General features: G+C 41.2%; 1 protein-coding gene across 1 annotated transcript in view; it reads right to left on the bottom strand.

Moving 5' to 3' along the window:
• Nucleotides 1–10,985: 10,985 nt before the first annotated feature.
• hectd2 (HECT domain containing 2) overlaps nt 10,986–15,126 on the bottom strand; it is a 56,800-nt gene continuing 52,659 nt past the window's right edge. The window contains exon 22 of the mRNA XM_005937019.2: nt 10,986–14,525. Coding sequence (XP_005937081.1) covers nt 14,405–14,525 — 121 coding nt within the window. The 3' untranslated portion in view covers nt 10,986–14,404. The remainder of the gene's footprint in view (nt 14,526–15,126) is intronic.

Consider the following 15,126-nt stretch of genomic DNA (forward strand, 5'->3'; position numbering starts at 1 on the left):
CCACCCCTGCCCTCAGAGTCTGCAGTCCGAGTTATGCTCACTGCCGCATATCTGGCATAGATATTGTTTACATGAGGGGTAAGATAGCTCTCCTCTTGCATCAGATACTAAGATACTGACATTGTCTCGTGGGCGGGGCATTTGCAATATTGCCATGAAATGATGACACCAGAAACACATTCAAAGAGAATATTCCTTACCTGTTTGAGGGGCTGCATTTGTTACAGTGACGAGGAAGAAACAAGAGAGTTAGCAGGTCTTAAATCGGAGCATTGACCACTATTGCCGATTATAGCATGAATTCTGAGCTAGCTATAGCTTTGATGCTACCTGACAGGCTGTCTCAGGTTGTAATGCAGCTTTTTAAAGACGCTGCATGCGTCAAATCAGTAAATCGTTACTTGAGTGTTGGGAGTGAAAGGAATATGGTGACTGACACTAAGAGCGATGCTAAAATTACCAGTAACTCCAAGAACCCGATCACATTGTAACCTCATTTTAACTCAACCCAGCCAAGCAATGTTGGTGCTAACCACAGAGAAACCACACAAGAAGTGCCACAAAAAAGTAAATATCAGGGAGTTAAAACCAAAAACAGGACGTGGCTGATAAACCTGTGGTTTACTCTGTGCCATCCCTTCATTTTCTCTCCCCTCTATAGTTTTGTCTGTTTTCCTGCACTTAATTATATAAACTCGTCTTATTACCGAGACACCAGCGGCACTGAACTGAGCGGCAGTGTCCGACTTCACGGGATAAGAATGTGTAAATACTCATTTCATAGAAGACTGTTGGCACACTGAACCCCACAGCAAGACATGTTATTTATTAGGTAACTGAAAATGCTCCAACATCTTTTGACAGACATGGTGAAGAGATTTGTTTCAGTTACTCTGATATGTAATCTGACATGAACTGGCACTGGAGCGCAGTAAGAAGGTTGTGGGTTCCAATCTCGTGGTGATTCGGAGCCACTCTGTGCAGTTTGCATGTTTGCTCTGTGGGTTTAAGTGGCTTTGGTAGTTTGTTCTGTGCCTGCCTGCATGGATGCATGTCTGGAGACGTGACCCGGTTAGTTTAGAGCAGTTTTAAAAATAAACAAAAAGTGTAGCTCCACATGAACACATGAAGGACTTTAACTGTGCCACACAAGCCCTAACAAGCACTCAGTGCTGATCTCTGGATGTGACAGTACCCAAACCTGATACAGGTGTTGTTATACAATGTTTGAATCTCTGGGACTTTTTTGTTGTCTATTGGAAACCACTTAATTAACTGACGAGACTCACTTTCCAACCTAAACAGTCTGGAGATGAAAACTGTTTCTGCAGGACTCTCCCATCAGTGTGATGAGGAAGAAGTGACGAAGCTAGAGAGCTGCTTATGTAACAGCGCTCTGTGCCAGGACTTGTTTATCCTGCACTGAACCACATTGTTGAAGTCAGTGAATCTGTCGAGTCAGACCCCGAAAGCTCTCCAAACCACGGCTGGGCAGAGCCCTCGCTGCACAACGCAGGCTGTTTATTCACATCTGGAGCAGAAACAACAGGAGCTTGTGGAGCTCTGGGCGTAGTTTCAGAGACAAACTTTATTGTGAGGAGGAGAAAAGTGGGTTTAAAAACGAAAATGTTCGTGCTTTTTCCTGGACACAGAAAGCTCATGATGCAGTAATCTGAACAAGACATGAATAAACAGGTACACTTTTATAGATTTAATACAGTTTATTGTAAGGTTTCCCGTCTAGGTTGTAGAGTTTCTACATAAAGTTCAAAATGACACCAACTGCTTCAGTGTTTTACTGTTTTTGATTGAAGCTTCTTCAATAGGTGCAAAAAACTTTAAAACATTAGAAATGTTTTGTTCTAGCAAAGCAAAATTATATTTTTTCCATTTGCAAATCTTTTCCCATATAAGGAGATAAATGAATACCATTGTTTGGATTTCCTTCACACAAACAGTGCAGTTCATAATGTGCAGTTTTATTCCCTGCAGGCCCAAACAAGCCAGTCTGTTCTACTTGACACACGTGTGCACACACATTGGAGGCTGAAGGTTTCCAGGGTTGGCTGAGGACAGCCGCCTGCAGGAAGGAAATCTACAGCAACTTTGCAGCGAAAGGATCAGCAGAGCGTGTGATGGTGGTAAAGTGTGTCCTGGTAAGGAGAAAGCTTCCTACCACACACTCACACAGCTTTCTGCATTTTACCGACTTTCTGTGCAGTTGTGTTCTTTCAGTTTTAGACAAGAATGGGAAACTTTAAAAACAGTGTGGTCTCATGTTCAGCAACTCCTTGAGTGAGCAGTAAAGAGCTTGTGTTGGTGCTACTGCAGGAGTTTCATACTTTATGTAACCTGAAGCAGAGATCACAGCATGAACAGGGCACTCTGTGTCACAGTGAATCCAAATACCTTTGGCAGGGTTCATATGTGCAGGACAACATCACTCACTCCACCCGTTCCCATCATGCTGGGAATGTGATCACAATGGCACCAACTGTGTCTCAGCCACACCTCCACTAACCTGCGTTCACCTTGAGTCGTTCACACGTTCACTCCTTGCTTGCACAAATGTGTTCACATAGTCAGAGGATGAACAGCAGTTGCAAAATGCACGTCGTCATGTGTGAGTAGTGAAGAAAAATGAGGGCAACAAACTATTTTTCAGCCTGAAGGCGACCACGCCCTCTGCTGCTGCGACACCGCTGCAAGTTAGCTAGCTAGCTCAGAGCTACTACACTACAGTGTAAACAGTAAAATTCAAATGGACGATTTAACTATTCTCAGTAATTATGGAGGGGCTCAGAGTAGAGCCATTGATCCTCCTCATTGAAAGAACCAGGTAGTTTTGGCTGACTAGGTTCTGGAGCTGACTGGGTTGCCCCTCAGCTGGGGTGTTTTGGGAATGTTCCACCCAGGATACACCGGAAAGGTGTCTTCCTGAAAGTGCTGGAAGAGGACAAGTGGCAGAAAATCGATTGATGGATTAAAAAAGCCCACTGTAACCAGTTGCTGTTGGGGCTTTTTTGATCAGCTACAATCAGCTGACTGTGTCTGCCACCTCCTTTGTCTCCTTTCTTGTTGCCAGGCTGTGTTAGAATGGAGATCTATGTGTATCTGTGCGGGCCACCCTCTCCCCATGACATGTTACAGCTCGCACACAGTGATCATAAAATATGTTGCCACTGCCCTCACATGTTACCAGTCAGTGCAGACTGACAGCAGATTGCACACCAACCCTCCTTTCTTTACCCACGAGCCCCTGAGGTACTTGAACGTCCTGCACTCGGGCGACTCGACTGTTACCCCGTTTAAACTAATACCTACTATAAACCCAAACAGGTGATTGGAAATCAGTATTTATTGGGCTCATGATGCCCAGGTTTTATTTCGGTGTTGCATACTCTTCATCATGATTCCATCTTAGTCTATTTTTACCTTGTTTAGCTGTTATACTTGCTTTTGTACGTTCATGCTTGTTTTGTGTATGTTTCCATTTACCTCGTGTTTTTTTTTATTATTTATTTTTTGTACTGTTGTAAGGTGACCTCGAGGGTCTTTAAAGGGTTAGGGTTATTAAAAAAACAAAAAACAAACCTTTGCACATTTGGAGTTTTACCTTTAACCCAGACTTCGTTTAGTTTCCATTCCACTTTTACTCGTCTTTGATTTCAGCCCATTTTCACATTTTCATGTGGAAACATCTCTCACTGATAATTAATTCTGAGTTATTCAACGTTGGAAGATTTTCCATGCATGAGTAAAATACAAAACATGTCTCCCCACTCTCATCAAACACTTACGATTGCAGGACGTTTGCCTGACAGTATAAAGTATCTTGGCACTGATGCTGTTACTAAACTGGAGCTTTTAATAAACTACTGAACTGTCGCATGTGTATGATGTAGCATCACTCACCTTGTTCACTATTTATTTATTATTTCAGAGAAAAGGAAATACAAGAAAATAAGACGACCATGGTATAGCTTAGCTTCCTTTGAAAGTTATTTACATAATTAGAATGATTTTATGCATACTACAAACTAAACATGTAACTAAATACATAATAAAAAACTAATGCACATCAGCCTTCAAAGTATTTCTCAGCTTTGACCCACATTTAAGTTGCTGGGACCTGTGACTGTGCTCTGATTGTTTCACAATAAAGGTGGAAGTGAATCACGACTATGGACGGGAAACTCTGATATTGTCAGTCTACCTGGCTCGTCTGGGCTTCACACCTGAGTCAGACTCGACTGGAAATTAATTTATGGTTTGTTTCACTTGGCAAGGACTCAGGTATGTTGTATGTTTCACAGAACAATAACCGGAGGGTCTGAGGACTCAGCACACGAAACATTTTGAAAGTTTAGATTTGAGTTTTTGCGTCCTATTTCAGGGTCAGTCAGCAAACATTTACAAACAGTGTTATTGCATCATGTCTGGAGACCTTATTCTGCTAGGCGCAAATATTGCATAGTTTTGTGTTTGCAGTATGCCAGTGTGTTGAAACTCTAATCAGGGATAGCAAATCAATGCTAATATTGATCCTGGCTAGCTGACAGTCATTATATAATGCTAACATTGCCTAAAAGCTTTTTGTTTAAAGCTATGAAATACAGTCTTTATTCTATTTGATGTTTCTTATAGAAAAATAAAAATGATGAATTGAAAAAAGCAATGCAGTGCTGCACTCCAGGTGGAAAAATAAACCACGATGGAAAAATGGTTATATAATTATGTCATCTCTGCCAATGTTAATGATCCCTGAACTTTCTGGACTATTTTGCAAATGAATGTTGGGACAACGTGAGACGAGTCATGTCGCCTCAAACAGAGACAATTTTATGTCCAAGTGATGGAAACTTCCAAAACATCCAAAATGTTAGAATGATGACGCCCGTAAAAACGGGGCCCAGTCGGTGCTGTCACGTGTTTGTAATGAATTGTGTTAGTCGATGTTTTTCCTCATTGTTAAACTGCTTTTGTGTCAGAGTGGTTGTGCTAAACTTGTAGAGTTTGACAGGTTGTAGGTCATCTGGTCTCTGTGCTGCCGTGGATTGATTTCTTTAGCATTGCTGTCCTCTTTTCGGGGACTTTGCGCTGCTGCTGGTCTTTGTACCCTTCTAAAGGGATCAAGTTTACTCTGTGGGTATAAACATAGAATTTATTTTTTAGATGTATTAATAGAATTTTAAAAAAGCACCTTATGTTTCATTTGTAGAGAGTTCAAGTTTGGAATCTCTCTGTGGTTTTAATTGACTCTTGCACATAAACCTGAGTGACTTTGAGCAGATTTCAGTGTGTTGACTGGGAGTGATGGCTGCTTTTGTTCAGGCCTGCACCTGATTTACAATTTTATATCCAGTCCTGCAAAGAGAAACATGCAGTGATACTCCTCTCCACAAATGTTTTCTTTAAATCAGACTTTTGTACCTTTCTACCATTAATGACTGGCACTTGGGCTCTACCCACCTACACAAAGCAAAATTAAGAACTTTTACTCAACCAAAAAAACCTGGATCTTTTCTCCAACAGGAGAAATTGCATGACTAGGCTCCACACCCATGCACAATCTCAGCAATGTCCTACGCCAATTCTTTGATATTATATAGCCCACATGATAAAACTAAATAAGAAAACCAACCTGCAGATATTTCAGGCGGACATTTAAAGCCAGTTGCTGGAAGCTGCTGCCAATTAGCTTCCAGAAAAGACTCATTCAGAAGCACAGCTGATGAAGCAGCTCACCTGCAGCTCGTTAAGAAACCCTGCAGGGAGAAATTGAAGCAAATCAATGCCTAAATATAATTAAATAATAGCAATTAGAAGGATTTTCCCAGCCAAGAATGGTGAAATACTAAATTCATAACTGGCCCCATTCATTAGATGCTTTAACATTAAACCCTGATCATAAAAATAAGATGAGCGATACAAATAAAAATCCAAAGCTACAGGCTGTTGCTTTAAATCTTTTCCATATATTCTGCCTTTCTGCACAATAAAAGCTTTTAATTTGGTAACACTTGACTGAGCTGAGCAATCGCTAACCAGATTAATTTCAGTGATAGTCTCTCAATCACAGCAGCCGGCTGCCATGAATCAACTAATCTGGATGTAATTGAACTGTCAACAATCCCAGTGTGCAAAATGTGATGCAAGACTTCACAGTTGGCGTCATGTGCATCCACTGAAGGTCTCCAAAGTCTCCTTCTACACGTCGATCCTAATAAGGCAAACTCACCTCTGTTATCTTCAGTCTAAAGAAGGAGCTGGAATGCGACCTATGCAAGGTTTTTCTTCTAATAATAGAAAACACAGCGGCTGCAAGTCTGCAGACGCTCCATCATTGCATTTTTAAAAAAAGACTTCACTGTGAATGACCTCACAGAAACAAGAGATCAGAAAATTCTTCTACACTGTTTAACTGTCAAAGCATCAGAATAGAGACAGAAACCAAAGAAATCTGGACAAGAATGGATCCGATGATCGGAGCCAAAGTTCCTCTGGTGATAAGAGGGCAGAGTATACAGAAAACCAAAACTGATATAAAATACAAATGTTAGTGAATAAATAAATATGTTCTTAAATCAAAAACAAACAGGTGTTTTGTCAATTCATTAATTGTTAATACTTCTTTAACTCACCTGTGCTTACCGTTCCATCAGTCTCTGTCTTTTCTTATTTAATTTTACATTTTAATGTTTAACTTATTAATCACCAGTTATTTACCAACCCCCTCCTCCTTAAATGTGTTTCCAATAAATCCTAAATGTTTCTCCTTTCCTAAATTTGTCGTGTGGATCTGCTTTATATGAATAATATGTTTTCAAAATTAATTATTGCCCATATTTCTTTTATTTCTGTGAATATTTTTGGCAGTTTTGGTCCTCCACAGCAGAGTGTCTACATAAAAGACAGTTTTAGAATTTCTTTCCTGCCATGTTTAACGTTCATCTACAAAATGCACTTTGGCGAGGAGGTGACACTGAATGAAAAAGGTCAATGGCCGAGCAGAGACGATAAACAGGTCAGTGTCTTTTAAGCCCGGCGAGGTTTTACCCTTCCCCTGTTTGGATGATGGAAAGGTTGTTTTCCTTTTTTATTCTCACTCTGTGCTGAACAAAGTGTCAGTGTTTAGTGGGTGAAGAGCTGTCCACCTGCCAGAGCTCAACACTAAGTTGTTTGTAGCCAAGTTAAACTGAAATAAGCTGACGTCAAGCTGATCTGCCGGCAGCTATGCTTTGTATCAAAGACTGTGTTCCTCCAGGCTCAGTCAGACTCGATGGTTTTTCTGCCCAAAAAACGCCAAAGATACGAGAGGAGTTACTCCTAAACTGGACATTCAAATGTGCTCATCTCATCTTAGGAGATAAAACTTGTTTTAAGGACTCATATATGTAAATGTCTATTCATATTGTCTAAGTTGTAACAGGACTTTAGACATGGATAACCATTTAAGGAGAGAGTGAAACAGGCTGATTTACAGCTGATCCAAAGTTTGTTTTTGCCTGTTTCAGTGTAAGCATAGTTTTCAATAAACTGCATGCTCAAAAACATGTTTTGTCTCACCCCTGTTTCTTCTTTTTGCGTGTTGAAGCTCGACTTGGAACATTGTTAAGATCCGACCATGCAAAATATAAATTTCTTTGCCATTCATCAGCTTTTGATCGCAACTGTGTATGAGTGAAATGTGGGTGTTTATCAAGCCTGGTTTAAATTGCCTTTATGAACGACTTTGTATAAATTCCCATATCTACTTTATGATTTAATTGATATTAAACTCAAAATGACAAATTATGCATGAAATTCAATGTTTACAAAGCTATTTTTTCCCAAAGATTTTTTTCCCCATTTTATGCCATATGTCTCCTTTTGTGCTCTTCATGTCAAACGTGGCTAAAGTCTCCAAGAATGAAGTCAGTGTCAAGTAAAGCCACTCTGTTTCCTTTTTCTGCTCTTCACTCTGTATGACCTCAGTGGGAGTGGATCTTTCTTTATGTGGAGCAGCCATTTGGATGAAGTTTTCCTAAATGAGGATGAACTAAAACAGCTTGTTTCAGACAGACGATGAACTGAGGGAACCAGGTATGAAATAATAAGGATTATTTTTACCTGATTCATGTAAAGCTTCTCCAGCAGAGCCTGAGAATTAAATATTGAGTTCAAATTAGGAGGCTCGCCTTTAACTTGCAGAAAGTAATAATTGCATTGTGGCTCCTTTTCAGTGACCGCTTCACTCACAACAAAATAAAAAAAAGTCTATAGTCATGGTGCTGCAAAGCAATAATCCCCTTTCTTTCTTTTTTGCCTTTTGCAACACATTTGGCAGCTTGACGTCACGCCTCACTCAAGTTTTTAATTTAATGTCCTGTGTCAGTGTGAAGAGGTACTAATCTGTCATTTCAGATCTAAGCTAAATCACATCATCACAAACAAATCTGTCACATTACTGTTTATGAATGTACGTTTTTACAGGCAGTCCCATGCTGGGAGAGAGCCACGCGACATCAGCATGAAAGTAACCCGACCCAAAGAAGTGTGTGCCCTGATGATTAGCCAGGACACAGCAGGAATTTATAATGTGACCCAGTTACCATTTTATCTGACACAGGTATCATTTAAAGTCTGGACACCTAATATTCTGCAAATTGCTCCACTTTGAACTTTGGCTTGAAGCTTGTTTGGTAAATGTTTAATGAAGCAATGTTATTCCACGTTGTTCTGCTAATGGCACAGGGAACAAACTAAGGAAAGTAGGCATAGTGCTAGCGAGAAGCTTTGAGCGCTACATTGTGAGTGAGCTACCGATTAACCTTGCAGTGTCAGCGGTTTCCCATCAGCACCTTGACTGCTGGCAGAGACTAAACTGGGACAAACCAGCCGGGATAATCTGCACAGAAACAAAAACAGAGAAGCGAAGACTTTGAAAAAAAGGGTTTGTGTCAATAACAATCCACCAATGACTGCACCGCCACAGCCACTCCTCTACTGCTGTCGTGGAGTCGTGTGGAGTTATGATGATAACAGATCAATGAAAAGATGAACTAGATTTAAAAGAAGGAATCCTCAAGGTTGCTCTGCTGATCCACACAGGAAGCAGCGCTAACATAAAAAAAACAAAGGACTAACTTAAGGTCATTGTCCAGACACTTGGCAAATTTGTGTGCTTATTTTTGAACATGAATAGGGAGAAAATTGCAGACTCAGCCAGACGGGAGTCCTATTAAAAAATATAATGGTGGACTGTTGTTTGGTTATTTAGTAACAAAGCCGTGCTGGCCATGGCCTACATATTTCTGTTTGTTTAGCAAACGATAAGATCTCTTGTTCCCGGCATCAATGTGGGCCGCCTCACCACGGCGGAGAGGCACAACAAAAGGGGAGGAAAAAATATGCATGAGAAAAAAGCAATGTCAGTGCGAACTGGTGTCTAAACTTAAGGAGAGAAAAGGAGAGAGGAGGCGTGTTTGTGTATTTGGGGTGTGGAGGTGAAGCAGTGCATAAACAGCTACTTGTTCACCATCACACTTCATCTTAGTCACAGTTATATATGGTTCATATGTTTTTGGACAATTACATCAGTTATTCATCATTTTAATTCTGTAAACCAAGTAGTTTTGCCACGATATTCATCTTTGATTGATACTGACGCCTATGAACTTGGTTGTTTCTGTGTTTTAGTTTTTACTCTTTGATTGGTGTGTATGTACTTGTCATAATCATACTGCTCTCCATCTTGGCCAGGTCACTCCTGAAAAAGAGATTTTAAATCTATTAATTTTCAGAGGCTCAAAAGTAGCTGCTTGAACACTCGGTAAGAGCTCCAAAGAGACGCTGACAATGGTGAGGGACACCATGATTAAGATGCAGAAACAAAGTTAACATATCAGACATGAAGCAGAAACATCAGGAGCGGCCAAATCAACAATCTGTACATGAAAAGGCCTGAAAGACCTGAAGCTGTCGAACACAACAGGAGGTAACGCTATTTTATAAGCGTGTGTCTGCCAGTGGATCTGGTCTGAAGAGAGGACGAGCATCATTTGATAATGTCCATGGGCTCCAAACTTTGATGCATTTTTTTGTTAAAATGTTTGAATTAAACTGAAAATCTGCACTTCAGTTGTTTGATTGAAACCCTGGTGGACCTGACCGCATGTCTGAGAGTTTCAGTTTGAAGCCAAACTGAATGCTTCACCACCGCCGCTGATGAGTCAGGTTTGCTGGTATCCTTGTTCAAATTTGAAGTAGAGCTATTTGCACTTGACAGACACTTATTATCACGCAGCCACAATTTGCACTGCACTGTGATGCTATGACCTAAAAGCTGTGCTCGCCTCGAGGTGAGTTACCAGTCTTGATCTGCAGCTCCTCTGGTGCAGCCACAAAACCTAACCTAAACTAATCCAGCTGCCCAGTGAGAAGCTGCAGGAGGCTGTGGTGGTCTGTGCAGCTGCCAGCTTGAACACCAGGATGTGCATGAATTACAATAAAACTGGATGGAAAGAAAACTCAGGAGGCCAGTTTCTGGATAGAGACGAGCCCTCATCGGCTTTTACTGTAAATACTTGTGGAGAAAACACAGTATGTTACGTAAGATTTGGGCAGCAGAAAAGCATAACAGGTTTCAAATATGAGTCATGCAAAGTCAACCCATGATAAAACCCAACAAAACACAGGATAAAACACATTTGACACCTTCCCTGTGAAAGCAAACACGAGACTTTACTTTTTAAGTGGCGTCTGCACTTATTTACATATCGGACGTGAAAATTATTACACCGCAACAAATCTTTGAATCGGTTTGAACTATTTTCAAACTGATTTTCAAGAAGGTCTCTGCACTGCTGTCTCCACTGCATAACCTGACACAGCTTGGTCCTATTCACGTAAAACACACCCGGGTCAAATCAACATTTCAGGAAGACACTTGAGTGACATCATTTTACCCCCGACGTCCACGTTCCTCTCAGTTTCCGTCTCCCGACATGTAAAATGTGTCTTTTTTTGTATTTAGCAAAGCGGCTAACGTGATGCAAATGTGCCACAGAGGCCTTCTCCAACAGATGCTTGGAGACGGGCTGCCTCTTCTGGCTCCTACTGCTGCTCATTAAATGACAGAAAGGACCCATTGTTGCGTCAGGGGCTTTCTCAGACCCTATAGCTGAGTGTGAAAGACTGACCCAGATTAGGTTGATGTTTGGATGGCGCATCCATACGGCTTGCTCGGCTGTTGCTTGGTTACTTCAGTGTCTTTTTAGGATTTCAGACATTTTGCCATGGTAACATTGCATAAGAGAGCGCTGGGGGTTTGGAATTACCGCCGCCCAGCTGTAGAGAGAGGAGAGAGCGGCTTCGAAGCCAAAAAAGTTCAACAAAGTTAAAGAAGCAGAGAGTCTGGATGCCAACCGGCTTTTTACCCCACTGATTAAACTCTGCAGTGAACGAATTTTAAGGCCTTACAAAGTAACTTTGCTCCCTTGAACTGAAGCTACAACGTAACAACTGCAGAGTCATTGTTACACTATAAAAACCACTTTGGGGAAAAACAGCAGCACTGCACTCGTGATGGAAATGATGATGGCTCTATTTGATTATGCAGGGAAGAAAAATCGCATTATTTCAAAGAATCTCTTGTGCTGTAAATTTTAAATATAAATCAATCCTCACCGCTCTGAAACTGACACTTAACGGCCTCTTGAGCTCTAAATGGGTCACTTTCCACTACTGATAAAGTTAAACTAAACATTTTCTTTGAAATACCTGATTACTCAAGGGCATGTGAACACAATGAGTAAAACAGTGTCCCATTCCTGCTCCAAAGCCTCAAAATAACCTCATCTCGACTACAGAATGAACCCTGAAATCCAGAGAACACAGAGTCACCTAATAACCAGTTCTTTTTTCAGTGAATCTGTGTGTCTGTGTGAAGATACGGCAAATGTTGGGTTAACACAAATCTAGGTTTTGGTGTAGACCTAAAGACTCGTACTAATCTCATCAACAGTTACTCTGCGTTTCTCAGGACCCGAGTGCAGTGCTGCGTTTGGTTCTGTTGGATGATGGATCTCAGATTTTGGCTCAGAGTGTCTCTCTGTTCCTGCTTTCTGTGACAGCCACGGCTCCACTCTGTGCATGGGTGGAGGGGCATGCAGTTTCATTGAACTCAGTGCTTTCCCAGGCCTCTTACCCCCAAGTTTAACCCACTGGATACCAAATCTTAACCCAAGGATAAAGCTAATTCCGATTTTTGTAGGATGTGGAAACAACAATAGCGAGTCGTAAAGTTCCAACTTTTTGAAACGTTTATGATGCTGGTGGCAAGAATGGACTTTTTTCATCAATTTAAATAAGTGTCCGAAATAAGTCCAATAAGGAAATTAATGAGCAGTGCATGTCAGACAGAGGTGCTTAACTCGAGTTGTTTCTCTCGGGCACAAAGATGACTTTGTGATAAAATCTGTCAGCCCTCGGCTACAGGCCGGCTCTCAGCCCGAGGGCAGCCGTCACTCATGACAACAAAAGAAGAAAACCAAAATTAAAAAAGAAAACAAATATTAATCAACAGCTCAGCTTTAACTGCGTCATCATTTCAAAACATTTCAAAGAACTGCTGCAGCCTTTGTTCCATAAAACAGGCGGCAATGTCAAAAAACAAGCAAAACACTGATCACAAGACGATCGACGTACATCTGACGGTAGCACATCCAGCAAAGCTTTAAGTCCTCACAGTGCAAACCAAACAAAACCATATGCAACACGTTTCAAATGCCTCAGTCAGGACTGACACTAATCTCCCCTCCGGAGGTGTTTCTGTCCGAAACATTCGCCTCCGGTTTCTACTTTTACTTGATTTAAATGAAAATGTTTAAATGATGAGTTTTCAGGAGCGTGCTACTGCCGAACTTCCTGTTAGGCCAGAGCCTCTCCAAAGTAAATGTTCAGTGGTGGGCAAACAGCAGGTCATTGGTTAAAAATGACTCAATTTGAATATTTATCCAAAGAAAGCAGCAACCTTTAAGAGACGTTTAGTTTTTAGTTATATAAGGTTTAAGGGAACAAATATAACCGGGTTTCAGTGGCACGGACCTACAAATATATGAAATTCTGTATAAAACATAACTTTTTAAGATAGTTCTATTTCTTTTTGTATGGTATCTACAGGGTTGTGTAAAAGTTCTGAAACAATGCAAAATGATTTATAGATCTACAGCTGTCATTGCGTGTGCCAGACCGCGAGGTTAGATTTAGGGTCCTACTTTACTCCATCTTATCCTCTAGTTACAGCTTTCCCCTTGGCAAATATACCAAGCTCCCAGCATCCCTTTGCACTGCCCTGCACAGGTATACCCGTCCCTGAAACCTCAACACCTTAACTGCAGTTTGAGACGGTCTGTGATGGCACATCCATCCATCCATTCTCTTCTGCTTATCCAGTTCAGAGTCCTGGGGGGTGTATGTGGCCTATCCTAGCTACCACAGGGTGAACACTCGTGTGACTTTAGCTAATGAGGAGCCTGCTGGCAGAAACATGGGAATAGTTTGACCACACCATCCCTTTCAGGGGCTCCAGCACACACAGCCTTACATCTTCTGGGTCAAACCTAAAGGTGATCAAACGTTAGCCATTAGGACCCATTAGGATTAGTTTTTTTATTGGCCTTTTATCATCATTATTGTTTCGTCAGTAGTTTCTGTGTCATTTCTTTATTAGTGTATTTTTTCTGTTATGTTCACCTGTATTTATCGTGCTTTGTGATTTTCTGCAGGGCAGTTTCTTCTGCATTAGCTTTTCTTTTGCCCTGTCTTTTGTTTGAATTTAGTATTCTGCTGCTCTGCTGCAGAGATCAGTGTCTGTCTTTAAAACATAACCATTTTTGTCTGCGACTATTTATCCAGCCACTCGGCAGGTCAGCTGTTCCAAGCATCTCAGCCCTTCGTGTTATCCCAGACTGACTCCGTGGTGTTGCCATTAGCCATCATCACTCAGGACTCTTTGTTCTCTCACTGTCTGAAATTTGTTTTTTATGAATCTGGCTGAACATTTGGGACTGTTGTGATGAATTTAGGTTTGAACACACGCCTCCTTCACTGTATTCTGTGGTGGGTAAGCATGAAGTAAACTAAAGTGCTTAAAGAGTTGGTGTTGTTGGTGTTGTTGAATCACAGAATGAGTCCACGGACAAACTAAAGGATTTCTGGAGTTTCTCTGCAGCTGTTTTCCTGGCAAAGCTTCCATCTTGTGCACCGCAGATTTGAATCATCGATGAATCCATCTTCATAAGAAAGTTGCTCAACGTGTTGACTCACAACGAGCAACTTATTTCCTTTCTGATCTCAGATGCGTTGCGGGAAAAGTTTCAGATAGCACTGCAAACAGTCTGTGTGTATATGTGGGAGTTAGTCACTCAAGGCCAAAGCCCTCAGCATTGGAGATGGCAATGGTCAGTTTCTGTTTGAGCTCCTTCCTGGTTCGATACGGAGGCAAACAGATCTGATTGAAACAGGTGTGAGAGATCGGCAGCCTGCAGAGAGAAAAAGAAAAACAAAGTTATACAGTGAAACATAAAGAGGTGCCAGGGAAATCACTCTTTCATCACCCTTTTCTGTTGAGGTTGCATCACTTTAAAATGATTGCATCAAGACAAAAAGTCAGAGATGTTAACACTGACCACTGAAGCCTCACTGAGGCTGCAGCTGCTGCACAGAGAGATCAGCAGAAGCCAGAGCTCCTCTGCACAGCAGCACTGCTCATGCATTCTTCACATGATACTTTTCTGACAAAAAAACTTTGTAAAGGGAGATCAAACGCAATAATTCCAGATGACAAAGTCTCTAATTAACAACTGCAAAGTGTGACAATCACTTGTGAGTGCGGCAGAAAAACCCACATGTCCAAATTGTTAATCCCAAAGTTGATCATCGAATGCCTCCATAATTAATATTATACAGCCCAATATATACAGAGCTGTTAGCATTTTCCCACACAGCTTTATTTATCTATCAGCTCCTGGTGCTTCGACAAAAGGAACGAAGAAAAGGAAACAATTAAGGAAACATTTTAGAGTGTGTTTAGTTAGAGATTAAAGGTGTGTGTGTGTGTGTGTGTGTGTGTGTGTGTGTGTG

This window comes from Haplochromis burtoni, unplaced genomic scaffold (genome assembly GCF_018398535.1).
Source record: "Haplochromis burtoni strain Fernald_Lab_line unplaced genomic scaffold, NCSU_Asbu1 Contig_214, whole genome shotgun sequence".
Taxonomy (NCBI): domain Eukaryota; kingdom Metazoa; phylum Chordata; class Actinopteri; order Cichliformes; family Cichlidae; genus Haplochromis; species Haplochromis burtoni.